Source organism: Adiantum capillus-veneris, chromosome 17 (assembly GCF_014529385.1).
Source record: "Adiantum capillus-veneris isolate H3 chromosome 17, ASM1452938v2, whole genome shotgun sequence".
Taxonomy (NCBI): Eukaryota; Viridiplantae; Streptophyta; class Polypodiopsida; order Polypodiales; family Pteridaceae; genus Adiantum; species Adiantum capillus-veneris.
Window position 1 is genome coordinate 124,039,544 of NC_140947.1, and position 20,602 is coordinate 124,060,145.

At 43.4% G+C, this 20,602-nt stretch overlaps 1 protein-coding gene across 3 annotated transcripts in view; it reads left to right on the forward strand.

Moving 5' to 3' along the window:
- LOC147438012 (DNA polymerase eta-like) overlaps window positions 1-20,602 on the forward strand; it is a 122,101-nt gene that overhangs the window by 34,257 nt on the left and 67,242 nt on the right. For all 3 annotated transcript variants that reach the window (XR_015184918.1, XM_086487392.1, XM_086487393.1), the window contains exons 3-10: window positions 2,676-2,783; window positions 3,408-3,500; window positions 3,609-3,739; window positions 3,842-3,917; window positions 17,159-17,227; window positions 18,332-18,412; window positions 18,484-18,619; window positions 18,842-18,917. Coding sequence is in view for 2 of the 3 variants with exons in the window: in XM_086487392.1 (XP_086343518.1) it covers window positions 2,676-2,783; window positions 3,408-3,500; window positions 3,609-3,739; window positions 3,842-3,917; window positions 17,159-17,227; window positions 18,332-18,412; window positions 18,484-18,619; window positions 18,842-18,917 (770 nt within the window). In the remaining variant the exon portion in view is untranslated. The remainder of the gene's footprint in view (window positions 1-2,675; window positions 2,784-3,407; window positions 3,501-3,608; window positions 3,740-3,841; window positions 3,918-17,158; window positions 17,228-18,331; window positions 18,413-18,483; window positions 18,620-18,841; window positions 18,918-20,602) is intronic.

Below are 20,602 nucleotides of genomic sequence, written 5' to 3' on the forward strand. Positions count from 1 at the left end.
TCTCCAAGCCTCCCAAGGCCGCATAAGCTCTAGTCAATCTAGTCTCTGTTGCTCTCACCAAAGAAAACCTCGGCCTAGTGAAGACTACCCCAAGGTACGTGTATGCATCTGTATACTCCACAGTATCCTGATAATATGTGAAAGTAGGTGCTGATCTCCTGATCCACTGTGGTGTGGTATTAAACACCATAACCTTGGTTTTACCAAGGTTTACAGGCAATGCAAGGTTTTACCAAGGTTTACAGAGAGAGAGATTGGTTGTGATTGGTTTATTCATCGGAGATGAGATAACTTTTCATCATGGATTCTAATGAATTACCTATCGAGTGTTAGAGTTTCATCTACTGTCCCGTGATGGCTCTAGTATCTTCCAGGAGCAAATTAGGGGGTGAGGACTGTTTTGTAGGTGTGGCAGGACGTGTTTGAGGTAGACGTAATATTTTTTGGCGGTATGAGCTATATATGTGCCCACCCGGGAGGTTGGGATGACACAGACCCCTATTCCTATGTGCTTACGGGTGAGAGTCTCAATTTTGTAGAGGTTTTCAGTCTCTAGTGGCATGTTTTGGTGATGTGGCATTAATGAACCTCGTAGGTTATTAGGTTGAGTTTGTATACGTATTAGAGGGCACTCCCATTTATGTGTGGTGGGGTTTTTGTGTGAGATGGGCGAGTGGGGTGAGTCCCTATATAGGGACTCCGTGCCTCCCCTCTTTGTACATCACATTGACTAGATCGCTAGCCTTTTGGGATCGCTACACTCTTTTTCTAGCGTTTCCTCTTCTCCTCTCTCTAGTGTTTTGAGATCGAACCATCATCTTCTCTGTAGCACTTGTATTTTGCAGCATTTTCTCTCAATGATCTCTCTTCTCCCTCACAGTGCTCTCATCTCCCGCTTGTGTACACTACAGTGTTGCGTTCTGCTTCCTTAGCACGCCGGAGGGCTGCCGATTGTCGAAAAGATGGCCACCCATTGATTTGAGAATGGTTTGGAGGAGTTTCATTGTGTGGATCTAAGATCTGGTGGCTGCCTGTGATCAAGAGGAGTTGTGCTCGTAGTCGCAGACTTGATTTTCATTCGATTCACCTTTTCCGTTGCATCTTTGACATGGTATTAGAGCCACGGTGTGCTCTCAAGTCGGATTGGTGATTTGTGTGAGTTTTTGTAGTGGTTGTTTTTCGTGACAGAGAGGAGCATATGGCTGGTTGCTACTGTTTTTCACCCTCTTGGGGCTGATTTGATGCTGTTTGTGGTTGATTTAGAGAACCCTCTTCATTTCAACGGGTCCTAGCCAATTCACATGCCCAAGTTCTCATTAAGCATGGACGGGAGTGACGTTTTTGAAAAGAATTCAATCCATGATGAAGAAGTATACGGGGAAGTTGCAAATGGAGGAACAAAGAGCGATGAGGATTGGGGAGATTGGTTGCAGTTTTACTCCGATGTTGGAGATCAACCAATCAAGATCCCTAATCTACCCACCTTTCCTACAAATCAGCAATTGAATGGCCGTAGGACGCAGCAGGAGGGAAGCTATGAAGACGCGTCAATGCTCGGATTCGGTCATTCATCATCCTCAATAGTACACCACCAGTAATCATTCACATACGATTGATGAAGGACTCAAAGACGATTTGGGAATGACTTGCTGCTTTATATGATCGAGTCTCCCTGATGAAGGGGATTGTTTGAAGGTGCAGTAGCAGATGCTAGAAGCCAAGTAGACAACCATGAGGGATCACATCAACAAGATGTAGGAACTCTAGTAGGAGATACTTCAAATGGGCAAGAGGATTAGTTTGGAGGACATGGCCATTCAGCTTGTGGCCCAATTGCCTTCCCCTTCTATTTTTCACAGATTACGAGTGGTCGCTTGAATATTACTTGGGAGGAGATAGTCCCAATGGTATTGGACCAAGAGGAGCGGTTCAATAAGTCAGGAACACACATACTTAGTGCATGAAGGTTGAGGCGTTTCCAAAGAAGACTTGCAGATTCCTACCTTCTGTTTTATACACACTCAATTAATAACAAATACCCAACAATGGGTACTGTTAGTGGCGGTTTAGGGGCACCGACTCCCTCATGCAAACACACCCACTATTTTCTCCATCTCCCTTCATTCTCTGGTTTTGTTTAGTTATTTGGTTGTTTTGAAATCTTAAAGTGTATCAAGTCTTGCAGATTGTGGTAGTTCACCGCTCTCGTGTTAGAGCACTTGCCAGAATTGTTATAGATAGGCTATGATCTCTAAAGAGAATAAGCTGCTAGAGGTGAAGAGAGTAAAAATTCTGGAGATATGAGGGCGATGCCCCAAAAAAGCTGGCCATATGCTGCATCTGCAAATATAGTGTGTGCGCGCGTGGGGGGGGGGGGGGGGGGGGGTGAGAAACAATTCCTTGTTGGAGATATTGTCATCGCCAAATGGGCCACCCTCTTGTTATGTGCTTGTAAACTTTCTACATAGTAATTAGAAGAAACACTCCTTAAGGCGTAGGAACCAGCCCATTTTCTGGTGCCAACTCTATTCTTCTCATTCTGTCCTTCAATAAGTGTTATGTTTGAGATTGAGGATTTTGATATTGTTGTGCAGACTTGCTTGTGACATTTCCTACCTTGTTAATGTTTGATGGAAGTGCAATTTCGGTCTGAAACTCTTTTCCATGCTTTGTAGTGTCCAGATTTGCAGCTTGTGCATGTTGAAACTATTGGGAATGATAAAGGGGATGGTGTAGCTGCTAGGCGTGACACCTCAAAGGTGTCTTTAGAAAGGTATCGACAGGTATGTAGGTGATATTTCTTTTGCTCTTCCAGAACTTTGTTGCAATGTTGCTATGTCTTTTCTCACCAAATTGCTTAGTTTCATGTTTTTTGTGCACTATCATCAATGCTTGTCCATGCCAATTAGGCACTGTAAGTAATAAACTGGTTTTGTCTGTTATAACTTATATGTTATGATAGATCTAGACAACTTATGTGATTTCTAATCTGGTAATGTGATTAGTTGGTCTGTGGTCTGCTTATGATGCCAGAAAGTATTATCTATGTTTGCGACAAAAATTTGAGCATGGGATAAAAAAGTCGCATTTCTTTTGTGTAATGATGCTGTTGCAAGCGTTTTGGGTGTAAATTTGTGGTCTTCTAAATATAAATCGTCAACTGTGCCAAAGTTAAAAGTTTATGCAGTCCAAGGCCGAGCACCTTTGCTGGTAAAACTTGAACCCATGTGGGCTTGGGAAGACAAGATGGACAGTGAGACGTAGAAAGTCATAGGCGTTTACAACTCAAAAACATGGAACACTGCTCTCTGAACCTCACTGATTAAGTTTTCCTTTACTTGGAAATTCTGTATGATGACACGTTGGAGAATATACAAATACATTGACAGATTTGGCAATCTGTGCAGGCTTCAAGATGCGTATTTGACATATTCCAGGAGTATGCTGACATCTGTGAGCGGGCAAGCATTGATGAAGCTTATTTGGATGTAACCAAGAAGGTTAGGGCATTTCTTAGCTGTGGAGCTCAGCAGAGGGCATTTATTTTCTGGCTTTGGTATGGCCACTTCTCATCATGTAGGTATGGATTGCCATGACTTTTTGGTTAGGTTGAAATTTTCATGACAAAAGCTTGCATGTGGAGTCAAGAGCTGGAACGTCTTCTTGGGAATCCCGAGGGAAAAGCTGGCATGGTTATTGAGAGTGGGTCATTTGATGTCTGTGATCTTGTTAATAGGAGGTGAGTTTTATTTTTTGTTCTGTTCAACTATTCATGACCTGCAATATTGTTCCAAACCTCATCTTTATTAGACAAATTTTTCTGTATGTTACTGCAGTGCAGGTTATTAGCAGGAGCAATTGTAGCAGAACAGATACGAAATGATGTCAGATCTAAGTTGGGGTACACTTGCTCAGTGGTAACCTTTCATATCTGTTTTTGTTTGCTCATCAACTGTAGACACATATTGCCATTTTCATCAGACTGCCTGCTCCAGCCCGCACTTTCTCCTGGTGTTACATCTCAAACCTTGGCATTGTGCATGTGGAAGTTTGTCATGCTTCAGAAAAGGAGAAAAATATTCATGGTCATACGCTGTCTCACTCACCTTGAGCTCAAAGTAGAACCAAGTCATAGAAGCTCACCACTGACAGAAGGACGTGAAATAGGCTAGGTTGAGGGTTCAAAAGCTTTTTAAAGGTCTCAATTCAAAACTTATAAGCCATGGATGGATCAACAAGATCAACAAGGAATGCGCTTTGATCAAGGTACACTGCAAACGTTTCAAGCATTTGCTATGTTTATGCAACAACAACAAGCTGCAAAAAGAAGGGAGGTGTCAACAACCAAAGCCCTTCTGACTATTGTGAATGAAAAGATTTTTTTGAAGGGAAAGATGTCACAAAGTATCTTGGTGATTATGTGAAGGAGATGGATATACAACGATCAATAAAGGCGGATATGATTGGAAGTTTTGAGCTTGTTGTGGTTCCTAAGATTAGAGACCATGTAAGGGAATCAGGAAAGAGCATAGAAGAGATTGGGAGCAATTCAAATTAGCCTTAAAGGAGGAATACCATATGGAGGACTTTGGAAGGGCTACAAAAAAAACTTTTTTAAGGGATCAAGAACAGAGCGATATACTTTGGAAAGCGAAAAGATTGAATTGTCTCTTAAAGCTGTAGGTTTGAACTTCAAGAAAAGTTAAAAGAGTTACGTTCAAAAGACGAGAATACAGAACATGGTCTAAGATCGAGTGGAAAGAGGTTAAGGATTCGGCCTCATTGCTTGCTAAGAGGCAACGACGTAGAGACAAAGATGGTGGTGAATGGTGCTACTACTACCTTTAGCATGCTTGAGATTCCAATGAAGCCTACTATTGTGATTCAAAAAGGTGACAATTTTATGCTTGATGAGCTTGTTAAGGGCATGCGAGAAATAAAATTAAAGCTGGCAGGCTTGAAGAGAAATTGCAACCTTTTGGGAAAAAATTCCAAAGTAAAGAAGGCTTCATGCATAGGCGTATATGGTGTGATAACACAGATCATGGTAGAAGAGATTGTGATAGCATCAATGCTTGAAAAGAGATCTTGCGTTTTTAAAGGATTGGAAGATCTATTTGCGTGAGACAGGCATGCCATTGGAAAAGAACTTTGAAAAAGGAGGTATGCGGAAGGCAATGGAGAATATGGTAACCAATCATGCCATCTCTGTAGTAAAAGCAGCACGTATGGGGCGAAGATAAAGCCCATTCCAAAGAGAGGATCAAAGCCTGTTAAAGATGTTTTTGATGACGTCGATGGCTTCTGGCCATATGCAATTTCTTTGGTCGAGAAAGGAAAGGTAACTAAATAGGTACTACATTAAAATGGTGATGCATACGCCACACCACAAGTTGGGACGATCTCGTTGACTCTTTGTCAATGTATACTTATATTGCCAAATGTCATAACAACATAGCAATTGTAGAAGAGTAGTGGAGGCGTGAAAATGGGGATGAAGGACCTTCTAAATTCAAAGAGGGTTGCAAGCTGTGGGGGAAGAAAAGATCCAAGGACCCTCTCATGTGGCTTCAACATAGTTGTCTCCTCCTGTCACGTGCACATCTAACCCTCTGTGCATGTGGTTAAGCTGTAACTCCTACTTCTAGGGTTTAGGACAACCTAGAAAGTGTTCTGGCACCCTTGTGAGCCTGTATGTAGGATGTGCATGTTCAGGTACTTTAGATTAATTGCATACCTTCGGATTGCACATGAGCACAACCAGTGTTTGCTAGGTGTAGGCATTGGGGAGTGTTCCCATACAGCTGCATTAGTACCCAACCTAGTTATTTCTCTGCATGTGAAGCACCTCTTATAAGTGAGTCTATTAACTCATTAATAAGTGACATTTTAAGAAATCATGGGATTTTTATTGGCATCGCTCGACAAAGCTTTAATCCCATATATAAGTGACCCTAGTGGTCACTTCTCAAGCATAAGACGAGTACCTGTAGTACAAGCACCAATAACACCATGCTCTAGCGTTTTTGTAGGCAGTACCACCATCAGCATCCATAGCGTTTTTCCATCAGCATACTCAGCCCACCAACGTTTTTAGTCTAAAGTAGTACATTTGCATCGTCGTCAGTTCTCAGCCCCTAGCGCTTTTAGAAGTTGCAGATTCAGCCATAGTCGCAACGTTATGCCATTAGATCAGCCAGCGTTTTCAATTTTCAGCCATAACCTTGCCGTACCGTCGTAGATCCAGCCATCAGTACCAACGTTTTCAGTTTTCAACCCATCGCCGACATCGGCCATAGCAAATCAGCCCATAGCCTTGTCAAGCTTGCAGATCCCATTCAGCATCCCTAGCGTTTTGAATTTTTCAGCCCTTAGCCTTGCAGATCCAAGTACCTATTGTAATGAGCTTGGGCACCCAAAGTCTAGAATCTGTCGTGACATGAGAGAGAATCACTTAAAATACTTCACAACTTTAAAATCACGGTTTAATTTGGTCGACATGGCCCGGCGTAGTTTCGTACCAAGAGATATTGGCCCCAAAGACTAGCGTTCCTTTCAGTATTTATTTTTGTATTAATCTTTGAGCAAAGGACAATGAATCCGCGTGTGCTCACTCTCAGACTCTGCGTCCAGATGCTCTGAGAAGTGAGGCCCTTAGGGCTCTTTTATTCTTACAAGGGATGCCCAAAAGCAGAGCCCCAAAAGCAGCTAAACTCAAAAGCAAACTGTTCCAAAAGCAATGATCCCAAAATCTGCCAGCAAAAAGCACCAGCGTGGTTTACGAAAATCCGTACAACTGCCACATCAGCAGTCAACGCAAAACGCGGAAATCCGTATAGTCTGCCACGTCGTCAGCGCAAAATCCGGGTATTCGTATAGTTCTGCCACGTTAGCACGCCGTGTGTGTCTGGGTTACACTGTCACGTCATCAATTTGTGACATACCCCCCTCTTGAAAGAATTGTAATCGCCCTCGATTACACTTGCAAAACAAACAGAGGCCATTAACTGTTGACATCACTCGACATCACAGGACATCACTCGACATCACTTGACAAATCACAGAAAAAAATTCATTTGAAATCTCAGACCATGATTGCCAGCAACATATTTAGCAACCACATCTATATCCATTCCGGACCTCACTAATGTCAGGTTAACTAACCCCATATTGCGATCATGTCTATAGAGATTTTCGGCTCAAGCACTGTCATCTGCAAGTAGTCATTCGCCTCAAGCACTGTCGTGTGCGAGAAATATTTTGCCTCAAGCACTGTCATGTGCGAGAATTCTTTTCCGCAAATCCCAATCCATCACTAATGAACAGAGTGGTTCAATCATTCATTCCATTGAAGCAGTCGTGCTTCATGATTCGTTATCAGGTTCATTCGAGAGCTGTCACTGCTTCAAAATCATCATTATCTCATTCTTAATCCTGTTATCCATTCACAAATAGCAGGAACTTCCATAAAACGTTAGTTTCATTCAAAATTCATGATACTTATCGGGTCAAATTCATCATTCTTATCTCGAATCGAAAGGATATCCAATTCATTTATGATACGAGTGTAACAAGCTTGGTCACCCCAAGTCTAGAATCTGTCGTGACACGAGAGAGAATCACTTAAAATACTTCACAACTTTAAAATTAGAGTTCAATTTGGTCGACACGGCCCGACGTAGTTCCGTGCCAAGAGATATTGGCCCCAAAGACTGGCGCCCCTTTCGGTATTTATTTTCGTATTAATCTTTGAGCGAAGTACAATGAACCCGCGGGTGCTCACTCTCAGACTCTGCGCCCAGATGCTTTGAGAAGTGAGGCCCTTAGGGCTCTTTTATTCTTACAAGGGATGCCCAAAAGCAGAGTCCCAAAAGCAGCTAAACTTAAAAGCAAACTGTTCCGAAAGCAATGATCCCAAAATCTGCCAGCAAAAAGCACCAGCGTGATTTAAAAAAATCCGTACAACTGCCACGTCAACAATCAACGCAAAATGCGGAAATCCGTACAGTCTGCCACGTCATCATGTCATTGCGAAATCCGGGTGTCCGTACAGTTGTGCCATGTCATCACGTCGTGTGTGTGTCCGGGTTGCACTACCACATCATCAATTTGTGACACCTATAGCAAGATCCATCATCATCTCAACATCTAGGACCATTGTTTCAGCATATGTGCAATCTAAAGCAAATACCTCTCTAGTGATAGAGAGGGGGCCCATTGGAGGGGGTTTGGGACCCCATCTGGTGTTAGTCTTCTCTCTCTCTCTCTCTCTCTCTCTCTCCTTTACTCACAGAAACTTCACTCATAGTATCACTCTCTTCTCTCTCTAGTCTTTGCACATCTCTCATGAAAGAAAGAAACTCTTTCATTTAGTAAAAGGAACCTTGTGTACGCATTGAGCACTCATCGTGAGCATTCACCATCATTTACTTCAGCTGCACATGACATTGGTATCAGAGCTCTTTGGCAGTGCTCGGTATAATCACTCAAGGAAAGAACCTAAAGAACCTCTCTTAGATTTATTTTGTTAAAGAAGTTTCGTGTCTCTGCCCTGGACCTATTAACCACTTCCACCCTTAGTCCTCGCGGATTGGGCACGCTTGTCTTCATCGCTTTGTCTTAAGGGTCATTAAGCCATAAAGAACCACATTATTTTTTTCTACTTGTTTGAGATTACACGTAACTCAAGACCACTTTGGCGTGTCGATCTCTCTAATTTGTGTTTTTGACGATTGATAGGTAACCCAGAAAAGAAGGGCTTGTCTAGCCTCCCCTCGTTTCTGTTTTTCACTCATTGAGAGCGGACCTTGCACATTGCGACAGGCTAATCGACGTGAGGTAGGAAAAAGCAACTGGGGTGTGAGTGCAAGGCGCCAAGGGGTGCACCCGTGCACCCTCAGGAAGGAGTTGAGCTTGGGTAAGAGAAAAGCCTTCTTCAACGTACATTGCAAGCAGTACCAAGTACCAAGAATCCCAAGTACCGAAGTACAACAAGTACCCAGCTACCCCAAGTACCCCAAGACTCAATGCATGGTCATCACCAGAAGCGGGATGGATACTTTGCATGAAGGTGCTGAAAGTGGAATTGGAGAAGAAGAAGTTCTTACACCAGGAGGACCATCTCTAGATCTCCTCCGTCCCCATCTATGCCACGGATTGCACCAAATTCTATGGAGGCTTTGGTAAAGTCTATGATGGAGATGGTGCTACAGAGGGAACGAGAAGCGCAACCTGTAGCTGCTGAAGAAAAGAGGGTAGCTATAAGGCTAGAGCGTGAGCAGGCATGCAAAGCTCAACGTATAGCAGTGAAAGAAAAGAAGGTAGCTATGGAGCTAGAGCGTGAGGTGCTCTAGCAGGCACGCAAAGCTCAATGTATAGCGGTTGAAGAAAAGAGGGTAGCTATGGAGCTAGAGCATGAGGCGATGCGAGACCAATGCATGCAAGACTTGGCCCTGCAAGTGCTCCTTGAAGAGGGATTCACTCAAGGAGGCTGGCAAGTCATCATGCAGACCAGGTAGAGACGTCGACTCCAACAATCCAATCATTGAAAAGTTGACTTTCGTAAGTATGATGGTAAGATGGACGCTTCTGGGATTTATCTTGGTTGCATCAATTTAACGCTTATTTTGCTACTAACAAGAAAAACAGTAACAATAAATTTTTGCTGCTGTCATGTATGTGTTGGGTGATGCCATTAATTGGTATCAAGCTTGGCAAGAGGCACAGTTGGTCGAGCATCTTGAGCATGCCGCGGATGGTGCACTATTGTCTTAGAGTTGGGCCAACTTCCAAGACAAACTCAATGCTTGTTTTATGCCACTGCAGTACCTTTGATCGGTTGAAAGAGGATTGGGGAGGCCTCAAGCAAAATGGAACTCTTGTTATGTCTTTTTCTAACCGTATTTTTTAGATTGGTGTTTGATTGCGTCGGATGAGGATCGCAAGGACGCTTAATATGCCTATGGTATATTAAGCTTAATATACCAATGGCTCTATCAACTAATATATCTATGGTATAGGTCGGCTCTGAAGTTTGTTGTGAAGCTTGCTCATCTGACTGCCGAGTCCCTGCTCTAAAGAAGTCAGTGATCTCCCTCTGTAATCTCCCTGTGTCTGCGCAGCTCTAGCAAAAGTAACCAGGGGCATCTCTGATCGTGATATCTCATGACTAGCCAACGGTCCAAAGCCCTCTCTGAATAGACAATGAAAGCGGCCTTGTATCTCATAGTATATTGGACAATGAAAAATGTGATGTAACTCTGTCTCTAGCTCTATATGATACAACTGGCAAATCTTGGCCTCTGCTGGTACTCTCCTAAATTTGTCAATCTCAATCTCTAAGTGATGCGCTGATGTGCGCATCTGACCAATAAATAGCACATTGTATCCCATGGGATAAATGAGTGTCCATATAGGTGGGTCTAATCACATATCCATCCTTTGTTAGTTGGAGAAGATGCTCTCTATAGAAGCCACTGTGTCGGCTATATCCATGTGCTCCTGGCATCTAGCTGAATCAAATCCTGACGTATGAGTCTAGAGATCTCTGTCCGCCGTGTGAGAGATAGGGAGGGTGCATCCAAGGAGTATTGGAACGGAGGCAGTCTATCCATGCTGAAACCATGTGACTGAAACCATGATGTCATCTGCCCATACCAGCATGCTGTATCCTCCTGTAGTGCTAGTTGTGAGGATGACTCAAGGGCTAGCCGAGCATATCTGTCTCTGGGGAGGTCCCATAAACTATGCATGAAGGATACTGATCTAGTAATTGCCTCGACCACGAGAAGGGGGGCAGCTAGCTCGGCTCGAATAATCTCATGTGACAATGAGGCCTTAGTCAGAATCATCTGAGAGATCATAGAGACTAAAGGCCTCTCCATACATCTCCATCCATTAGTGCTACCAGATCTGCCATGATGGTCCAGTGAGGGTCCCCAAATCTGAACTCCGTAAAGCATAGCTGAAGCCACTGGAGTGTCAAAAAGTCAGAGATTTGTTGGAGGTTCCTGAAATTGCACGTGCAAACACATCCTCTCCAATCCTCCCAAGGCTGCATAAGCTCTCGTCAGTCTAGTCTCTACTTCTCTCCTCAATGAAAACACCGGTCCACTGAAGACTACCCCAAGATAAGTGTATGCATATGTATACTCCACCGTCTCCTGGCCATATGTAAATGTGGGTGCTGACCTCTTGACCCACTGTGGTGTGGTGTTAAACACCATAACCTTGGTTTTCCCCAAGTTAACAAACAATCCACTATCATGAGCAAATGTGTACAAAGTATCTAAGTGACGCTACATCCCCTCCGGGGAGTGAGAAATCAACACAATGTCATCAGCATATAATGTGAGAGAGAGAGAGAGAGAGAGAGAGAGAGAGAGAGATGATGATGATGATGATGTTGTATTTACGTCCTCGGGGGGCCAAAATGACCCATGGGACCACAAAAAAATTTAAAAGATGCTCCCCTCATGTGTGTAGAGGGGGTAGTCGGCTAGTAGCTTTCTTGTGTGTGAGTGTTGTGTGATGATCCAATACTTTGGCAAAGTAGATGCCTAAAGCTACTGGGGAGGGGTGTGTCCGAGAGAGAAGCTCCTCAAAGGTGACATCCCCTTGCAATAGCAGTGGGAAATCAGCACGGATGTGTGCGTATGCTGGGCACTCGATGGTGATTTGGGCCTCGCTTTCCACTTTGTTTAAATTGCATTGTGTGCATGTCCTTCTATTTTCCTTAATATTCAGCCACCCTCCCGTTTCAATCTTGAGCATGTGTGATCGCGTCCGCATCAAAGTAATGGCCCGTCTTGCCCGGTGGGACATAGGTGTCCTGATATGCATCTGGGTGTCCCCAGTCTTGTAGGTCTCCCAATATCGTGTATTGATGTGTTTGCCGTAGTATTCAAATTTGGACCTGTGTACTGCTGTACTCCATCTAGTGTGTAGGGCTTCAAGTATGCTTCTGTCAAAATTCAGCCCATGCTCATGTTCAGTGGCTTCCTCTATATGCATATCCACATGGTCTCCCACATTCCATCTAGAGAACCATTTCCGTATGTTTTCTACGAGACTGGATGTGAGAAATTTACTCTTGTAATTCTTTTGCAGTTTACATCCGGCTTGCCATGCCATGTGGGGTAGACGGCTCTCCGGCATCATCTTAGCTTTCATGAGGTATCTGTGTACCCTCTGTAAGGCTTGCATTTCCAAGGGTCTCTTGCCTGTCTTCAAAAGCATCACTGAGTATGGGGTGGTAGTTTTGATCCCCATGTGTCTACATAGGATTTTTTTCTGTATCTTTTCAATGTCATTCCAAGTGCTATCGGGGATACTCCCCCCCCATACCTCTACACCGTAAAGTATTGTTTGGACCACGCATACATCAAATGCCATAGACTTGATTTCCCATCGCTTTGTGACACTTTGCTTGCATATGTTCTCAAATTCATAGTATTTCGCTTGTCCTGCATCAATTCTGTTTTGCGTGCAACTTCCCCATGCATGGTTTGAAGGTACATAGATGCCCAAGTACTTGAACCTCTCAACCGCTTGGAGTGTTTGCCTGTCATACGTGATGATGGGCTGATTCTCATTTCTACATGTGTGGACCGACATTACCTTTGTTTTGGCTACATTGACTGACAAGCCCGTTGCATTGCAAAATGCATGTACTGCATCCAAAAGTTTCTGTAGAAGGAGGGCCTTGTAGGCAAAGAGAACCACATCATCGACATATATGAGGAGAAGAAGCGTGAAAGTACCAATGCTAGGGTGATCTCCCCCCTCTCTCTCTCTCTCTCTCTCTATATATATATATATATATATATATATATAGAGAGAGAGAGAGAGAGAGAGAGAGAGAGAGAGAGAGAGATGAAATAAAATGAAATGTTATATTAACGTCTTCAAAAGGCCAGAGTGACCTATGAGACCAAATTGATACAAAAGTGGTGAATCTGTTACAATGTTTGAAAAGTGTGAAAATAAATGCGAAAAATAGAGAGAGAGAGAGAGAGAGAGAGAGAGAGAGAGAGAGAGAGAGAGAGAGAGAGAGACTGGCTCCAAAGACTGGCGCTCCTTTCGGTATTTCTTTCTTCTTGATGATCACTAAAGTACAACGGTTGAGGGACTCCTCTTTGCAGTGCTCCCAAGCTAATCTACTAGAGGGGGAGCCCTTGATGCTTTTTTATAGGTTACATGGGGCCCCCAAACTGGGCGCCTTAGATGCTTTTTGGATAGCCAAAAGCAGAACCCAAAATCTCACGGCAAGAGCCTGCACCAAAAGCTATTGTATGGATTTGGGAGTTGCAACACAAAATCCGTTGGCTGTAACGGGAACGGGCACGACATGCCAACGGAAAAGAAGAGGCTGAACAACTTTAAGCACTTCAAATAACAACTGAACTGAAGTGTGAACGAGATGCACAACACATGAGAGGGGGAGTGGCGGAGTTTCACCCCGAGAGAGCACTGGCCCCAAACGATGGCGCCCCTTTCGGTATTTCTTTATATTGCTTGAACTCAGTACAACTCTGGTACTCCATGCCCTGCACCTCCACGTGGAGCGTGCCAGAGAATGAGCCCTTGGCTCATATTTAAAGGCCCTTGGCATGAGAAGCAGTTAAATGAAAGGCTTCAAGTTCTAAAAGCATCTGGCTCAAGAGCAGGCGCTGAAATCAGTCAGCAGAAAATATGAAAATCCGTACAGTTTTGCCACATTAGCATCTGCAGTGTAAAACACGGAATTCCGTACAGGTTGTCACGTGGCACTATCAGTGCAATTCGTGGGCGTCTGTACAACTGCCACGTCATCAGGTTTTACGCAAGCTTGTGTGTGGGAGCGCTGGTCCTGCTTTATTTATGTATAGGCCCCATCGAACGGGTATCTGCATGTTGGCTCCGTTCTTCAGTGGCTTGACACATCAACAATTTGTGACAGTTGCTGCCTTGTTAGCAGTTGTAGATGCAATTTTAATACTTGGCTTGATTCAATGTCCGGCCAGGTTTGGGTGGACTTTTAGTCCATTGAGTAGTGCCATGTCATCACACTTGTGATACTCATTGAGATCATTGATCCCCATAAGAAATACAACCATATCATTCTTCTTGTGTAGTTGTCTCCATCTAGTTTGTCCTTGGCAGACGACATGCTAAAAACATGATTGTTGTCAGCCATGGCTGGTGACTGCACTTGATGCAAGAACTGCCTCCATGATGGTTGTCGTAGACTTCTTGTAATCTGGTTTGGATCTCGTTGGTCTCAACATGTTGGGTAAGCAATGTAGCGATGAGCTCTTGCATGGAATTGTCTTGTAATACTTCCTTATCTGCTTTCAAAGCGAGCCGCCTCTTCGTAAGGGTCTCTGAGTGAAACTGGCCTGCACATAGTAGAGGGCGGTACTAATTCAATTGCTTGTTAAATTTACATAGAGGATTGAGAAGAAGAGAGAACACAGATGCATCTAGCAACTAGAATGTCATAGTAGAGGGCGGTACTAATTCAATTGCCTGCTAAATTTACACAGAGGATTGAGAAGAAGAGAGAACACAGATGCGTCTAGCAACTAGAATGTCATTGCGCACACGAAGATCGACACGCTGTAGGTCCCAAAGACTAGCGCCCCTGTGGGTATTTCTTTATTCAATTGAAAACAAACGACCTGAACACTTAGACCAAACTCTTACCAAGCTGCTCAAAACTGTCAAGGGCTGAAATTGCAGGTTTTCGACTCAATTTCGATAGCATAACGGCGCCAAAATCTCTGTAGGTCAAAAGTATAAGTCTAGGACGGATTCGCTTGCAGTTTAGGAGCTTTCCGTGAGCTGTAGGTAAATTTCAGCACGCTGTAATTTCCTGTTTTAGTTAGTGATAGGTGCCCTAACTCCTGTATAAGCACCCCTAGGCTTCCCCGAAGCTTCGCAGGTGTTATCTTACAATTCAAGTGCGAAACCCTAAACTTGCAAATAAACGCAGCAAGCTAAAACTCTGTGTCTTGGATCGTTTTGAGCGGACCAAACACGTCTATGAGTGTGTCAAGAGCTCTTGCATGCAATGGGACACTTCCCCTTTGTTTTGGACGGGTTTTCACGCGAGAAAACTCTCCTATTTCGCAATCTGTCGTGATGGAATTGTGTGTACTTGTAGGGGATTAGCAATTAGCTAATCCGGTTCCTGTTCAGAAGACTTTTGCCTTGGCAAACGTGCATAAAACCCACAAGACTATACATAGTCATTTGAGGAGCCCAACTAGTGGGGATTTACCATATGTGTAAAGGGGCGAGAGATGCACTAGAGTGGAATCATCGCGCTACATGAGACAAGGGAGAAGGCAAGCTTTCCATTAAAGCTGTGATGTGAAAATCCACTCGCAAAATGATAAATTCAGCCTTCTCTCTCTATTGGGCGCCCCCAAGCTGGGCCTGAGCTGCTGGAGTGTGAGATGTCAAGTAGGTGGTTCTCCTGCTGACATATGTCCACTATGTTGCTTATGGTTCAGTTTCCTAACCCCTCCCAACTTATAAAGTTGTTAGTGACTTGCCTTGTGGCCCAAATTCCATTTAGGCGCACACATGCTTCCATACTCATCAGAATTCAGTGCTAACTGGGCGACCAGTCACGACTCACCGATTGACCGACCTAGATTCTTGATGCGAGAAACCCATTTGGCTGCAGTTGTTTCACACTGGCCATGGAGTGTCCACTTGCACATTTTCAAGGGTTTCGGGGGCCTCAGATCTGGCTGCTCAAAGGGGCAGGGTAGAACCAGCAAGAAGGGGGCGATAGGAATGGAGGACTGATGGGTTAAATGGTGAGGAGGATGGGCTGCAGATACGGTGTCTCCAATTAGGCCACGGGCTGCTGTAGAAGAGCCAGGTGATGGGCTGGAAAACACCGATGCAGGGATTTAAGATACTCCAAAACATGGAACACAGAAGAGGAATGGTGAGGAGATTCTGGATTGGGAACAGGAACGGGAAGGGGAGTGATAGATAGTCTACATAGAAGTGGGAAAATGGAAATTCTAGCTAGGAGCTAGGCTTTAATGGCCATAAGGCACCAAAAATGCGCAAAAAGAGACAAGTATTCCTTACTTAAGACACTCGTCTTTGATGCGAAGGATATTGGAACGCATTTTGGAACAGGGCACAATAATTCTCTATTTGAAATAAGAAGCGAACTGGCACATACCGAAAACTGCATTCAAGAATACCATCAAGTGGGAACGCGTCCTGAAGATGGCAAGGCCCAGAAGGCAGAACGGGCTATCCCCGTTTCTATTCTCCCGCATATTATGAGGGCGCTCAAGCTGGAGTATGGTTGCTTAAATATGAGTTCCATATTTTAGACCTTGTTCACCTTGGACCCCATAAACTCCCCAATTGTAAGCGAATATGTGCAATGTGTACACATAGGTTTGGTCTTTAAACAAGTGCTTATCCCTCAAATGGCTCGTCTGATTGGCACAACACCTGGGACATGACTTGGTCCCATCCTAATCTACATGCTGATATTGCTGGATGCCCATTGTAATAACACCCGCCAAACACCCTGTACAAACCATTATGGACTCGTCCAGAATGTGGTCCTTGCAAACAGGCTCACAAAATTTCTGGTACAAAATCCCTTCCTATGCTTTATGGACACTGTTTGCCCAATGCCTGTGGAAGTAGGTGTAGCATGTCCAATATGGCACACAGGGATTGTGCATGTGAGGCGGTGCGCAGGGCAGAATAACATGTAGAGGTGCAATGAGGGCGGACAGAAGTAATCAGGCAGGGCTCGCTAGTGACAAGGAAGAGGCACGAAGAACAACATTTGTCTTGCTATAGCTAGGGCACCCCTCTCTAACTTCTTGGTCTTTGTTCAAAGATGTGATGTTTCGAGAGTCATGACCTGATTTTAGTTGTTTTTTGTACAAGAATCTGTTATTGATGAATCTTTATCAAGTGGTGAATGCAATGATGTCGTCTTTTTGCTTGATCCTGTATACGCACATATTATTCCTTTATTATAGCCATTGACCTCTTAATATACGCACATATTATTCCTTTATTATAGTCATTGACCTCTTAACTGCCTTCTACCTTGTTTTTTCTCTAGGGAATTGCAACCAATAAACTTCTTCCTTAACTGCCTTCTACCTTGTTTTTTCTCTAGGGAATTGCAACCAATAAACTTCTGGCAAAGATAGCATCCGCTAGGAATAAGCCAGATCAGCAGACTCTGGTAAGTTCCCGGTAAGCTTGTTTCATCTAATTGGAGTTTCATGTACTGTGGGGAATTCTGTGGATGGATTGATTCTGGTCGACCCAAAGTTTAGAAAAGAGGATTGGAGCAAGGTCACTCACCAATCTTGAGACTCTTTGGTCCTTATGTTGACAAAAGTACATGGTTCTGCTCATTTTCAATGTTTAAGCTTCTTAAAACCTAGTGGCCAAGGCATGTCTTGGTTGTGTAAATGTCTAACCTGTGAATGCTTTGTTGTGCTATTACAAGATCTATAACCTTCAAGATCTATAAACCTTTCCTTTTCACATAGTTGGCATACAAGTTCTTCACAGGCAGTATTGACTTCTATCCTTCTTTTGAGACTCCATTCTCGATTGTTGACAAGAGGGGTGCACACACAAAAAAACATATATGTTATCTTATGGTTTAACATGTGGAGGACCAAGGCTATACTTCAGTTCAACTTTTTGAGGACAACTTTTTGCGTTGAAACCTCAGAACTCTTTTAAAACTTGAGAAAATCTTTGAAATTAAGCGTGCAAGCTTCCAATGAAGATGGCCTAGTATGCTCAGTTTCTCTTTTCTTCTACCTTTTAATGAGCTGGTTGCATCACAGTTTTGTTAATGAAAGTATTGAAGAAACACTAGCAGTTTGGATCATGTTTGGATGCAATACTGTCTTTAAGCTGAAGAAGTAAAACAAGTGGTATGTCCTATATAGAGTAAATACCTCACCGCCATCAATGCTTGGGGCATCCACTATTAAGAACCCCCTATATAACGTGCGTTGGAATAGATAGACACCTCTTTTTTCATGAATTAACAGGTTTTTATCCAAAATGGATAAAAAAACCCCTCTTGTTAATGTATCTCTGTTAAACTGTTCAAATTCTCAATAATTATAAACCCCTCCTGTTAAACTCTAGTGGTATATTAACATGATTATAGAGTGGACCCCCTGAACATCAATGTTTACCAAGCCTTTGTGCTAAGTTTCTCCTACTAGTCAATTGTCGGAACGTTATTTGCGGTTTCTACCCACTTCGTGTGATTTATTTAATCAAGCTTGATGATAGCATTTGAGCTTGTCCTTGTTGCCAGGTATTACCAGGGGCGGTTTCTGATCTGATGAACGCACTTCCTTTGAAGAAGGTCAAACTTTTGGGTGGTAAAATAGGCGAGGTGAACCCTTGTTCTGTTTTTTGTGGTTTGACTTCTCCTCTTCAAAGATGCTAAAGGTGATAAGTATGTAGGAGCTTTCTGAGAAGTGGAACTGCAAGACTGCTGGAGATGCTCAGAAGGTGCCTTTGAAAAGCTTGCTGGCATCTTTTGGTGACCGTCTTGGAAACTATGTGTATAGAGCTGTACGAGGAATTCATGAAGATAAGGGTAATCATTATATGTGTTTTGGTTCACATTCGATTTAGTCGGTCATGATATGGGACTGATTTTATGTCCAGTGTTGTTATGTGCACTGGTCACAGGAGGCCAAAGTACTTGTTTGAGATTCATAGGAATTACATGTTTGAACTTGTGCTTTTCTCTTGAAGTTTAGATTAGTTGTGGTGATGGCTTTTACCAATTTGCAAGTTTTTGTTCAAAAAATTGCAGTGCAAGGAAAGCAGACAACTAAATCCATGCTAGCAGCCAAGTCTTTCCAAGCTACAAATGATATTTCTGTTATCAGGTTCTCCTCTATTCTATGCTGGACACCTTTAATGTTATTGGTCAGAAACAGAAAGCATGCATTTGCAAAATTTGAAGAGTTCCTTGAATATAGGAAGAGGATCATTTGAAGCCTATAATTATGTCATATAGTTTAATGCAGCTGTGAGTGCTGAGGCTTTCTAATCGATGAGCAAAGAAAACAGAGCAAAGCCAAATTTCCGAGAAAATATGAGCAACACCCTTGATAAATTGATGCAAGAGCAAGTTATATTGAAGAAAATAATGATGTCATTCAGCAGTCGCCATCGAGGGAGCCTGGATAAGCAGTCAGCAATTCTTTCAAGTCTTTCTGGGCTTGCAAACTACAACTTTAATGTACTTGTCGTACACGCAGGCGCACCCAGAGAGAGAGAGAGAGAGAGAGAAGAAGAAGAAGAGTATTTTAACGTCGTAGGAAACTATCCCGAGAGAGAAATGAAACTGAAATGAAATGTTATAGTAAACGTCTTTAAAAGTTAAAACGCCAAAATGACCTATGACACCAAACTGATACAATCCTTGTGGATCTAATCCAATGTCTGGGTACAAAAATAAAATGAATTTAAGTGAAAGACTAAACTAAAAGACTGGTCCCTGCTCTAAAGAAGTCAGTGATCTCCCTCTGTGAATGTCTCCCACTGCCTGGTCTCCTCAAGAGACTCTCCCTGTGTCTTCGCAGCTCTAGCAAAACCAACCCGAGGCATCTTTGGTTGTGATATCTCATGACTCTAGCCAACGGTCCCAAGCCCTCTCTGAATAGACCGAATAGACAGTGAAAGCGGCCTTGTATCTCATAGTATACCGGACAGTGATAAATGTGATGTAACTCTGTCTCTGGCCCTATATGACACAACTAGCATATCCTGGCTTCTGCTGGTACTCTCCTAAATCTGCCAGTCTCAATCTCTAGCTGATGCGATGATGTGCGCATCTGACCAATAGCACATCGTATCCCATAGGATAAATGAGTGTACAAAATAGGCCGGTCTAATCACACATCCATCCTCTGTTAGTTGGAGAAGATGCTCTCTATAGAAATCCATCTTCGTGCCCAACTCTTGTACCGCCTGTATCCATGTGCTTTTGGTATCTAGTTGAATGAAATCCTGACGTAGAAGTCTTGTGGTCTCTGTCCGTGTGAGAGAAAGGGAGGGTGCATCCAAGGAGTATTGGAATGGAGGCAGTCTATCCATGTTGAAGCCATGTGACTGAAACCATGATGTCATCTGCCCATACCAACATGCTGTGTTCCCTTGTAGCGCTAGCTGTCGGGATGACTCGAGGGCTAGCCGAGCATATCTATCTCTGGGAAGGTCCCATAAATTATGCATGAAGGAAACTGATCCCATAAGGGCCTCAACTATGAGAGGGGGGGCAGATAGCTCAACTCGAATAATCTCATGTGGCACTGAGGCCTTAGCCCGAATCATCCGAGAGATCATAGAGACTAGAGGTGTAACAAACTTGGACACCCCAAGTCAAGATTCTACCACGACACAACAGAGATTCACTTCAAATGTCAGGTGCTACGAAAGAGAATAAGGATTCTGCTCGGATCTAATACTCCGTACACAAACACAAGGGACACTTCACTTCACTTGAAAGAACTGAGCTGAATTGAAAGAAAGAGAGAAACAAGAGAGAGAAAAGAGACGACACAAGGAT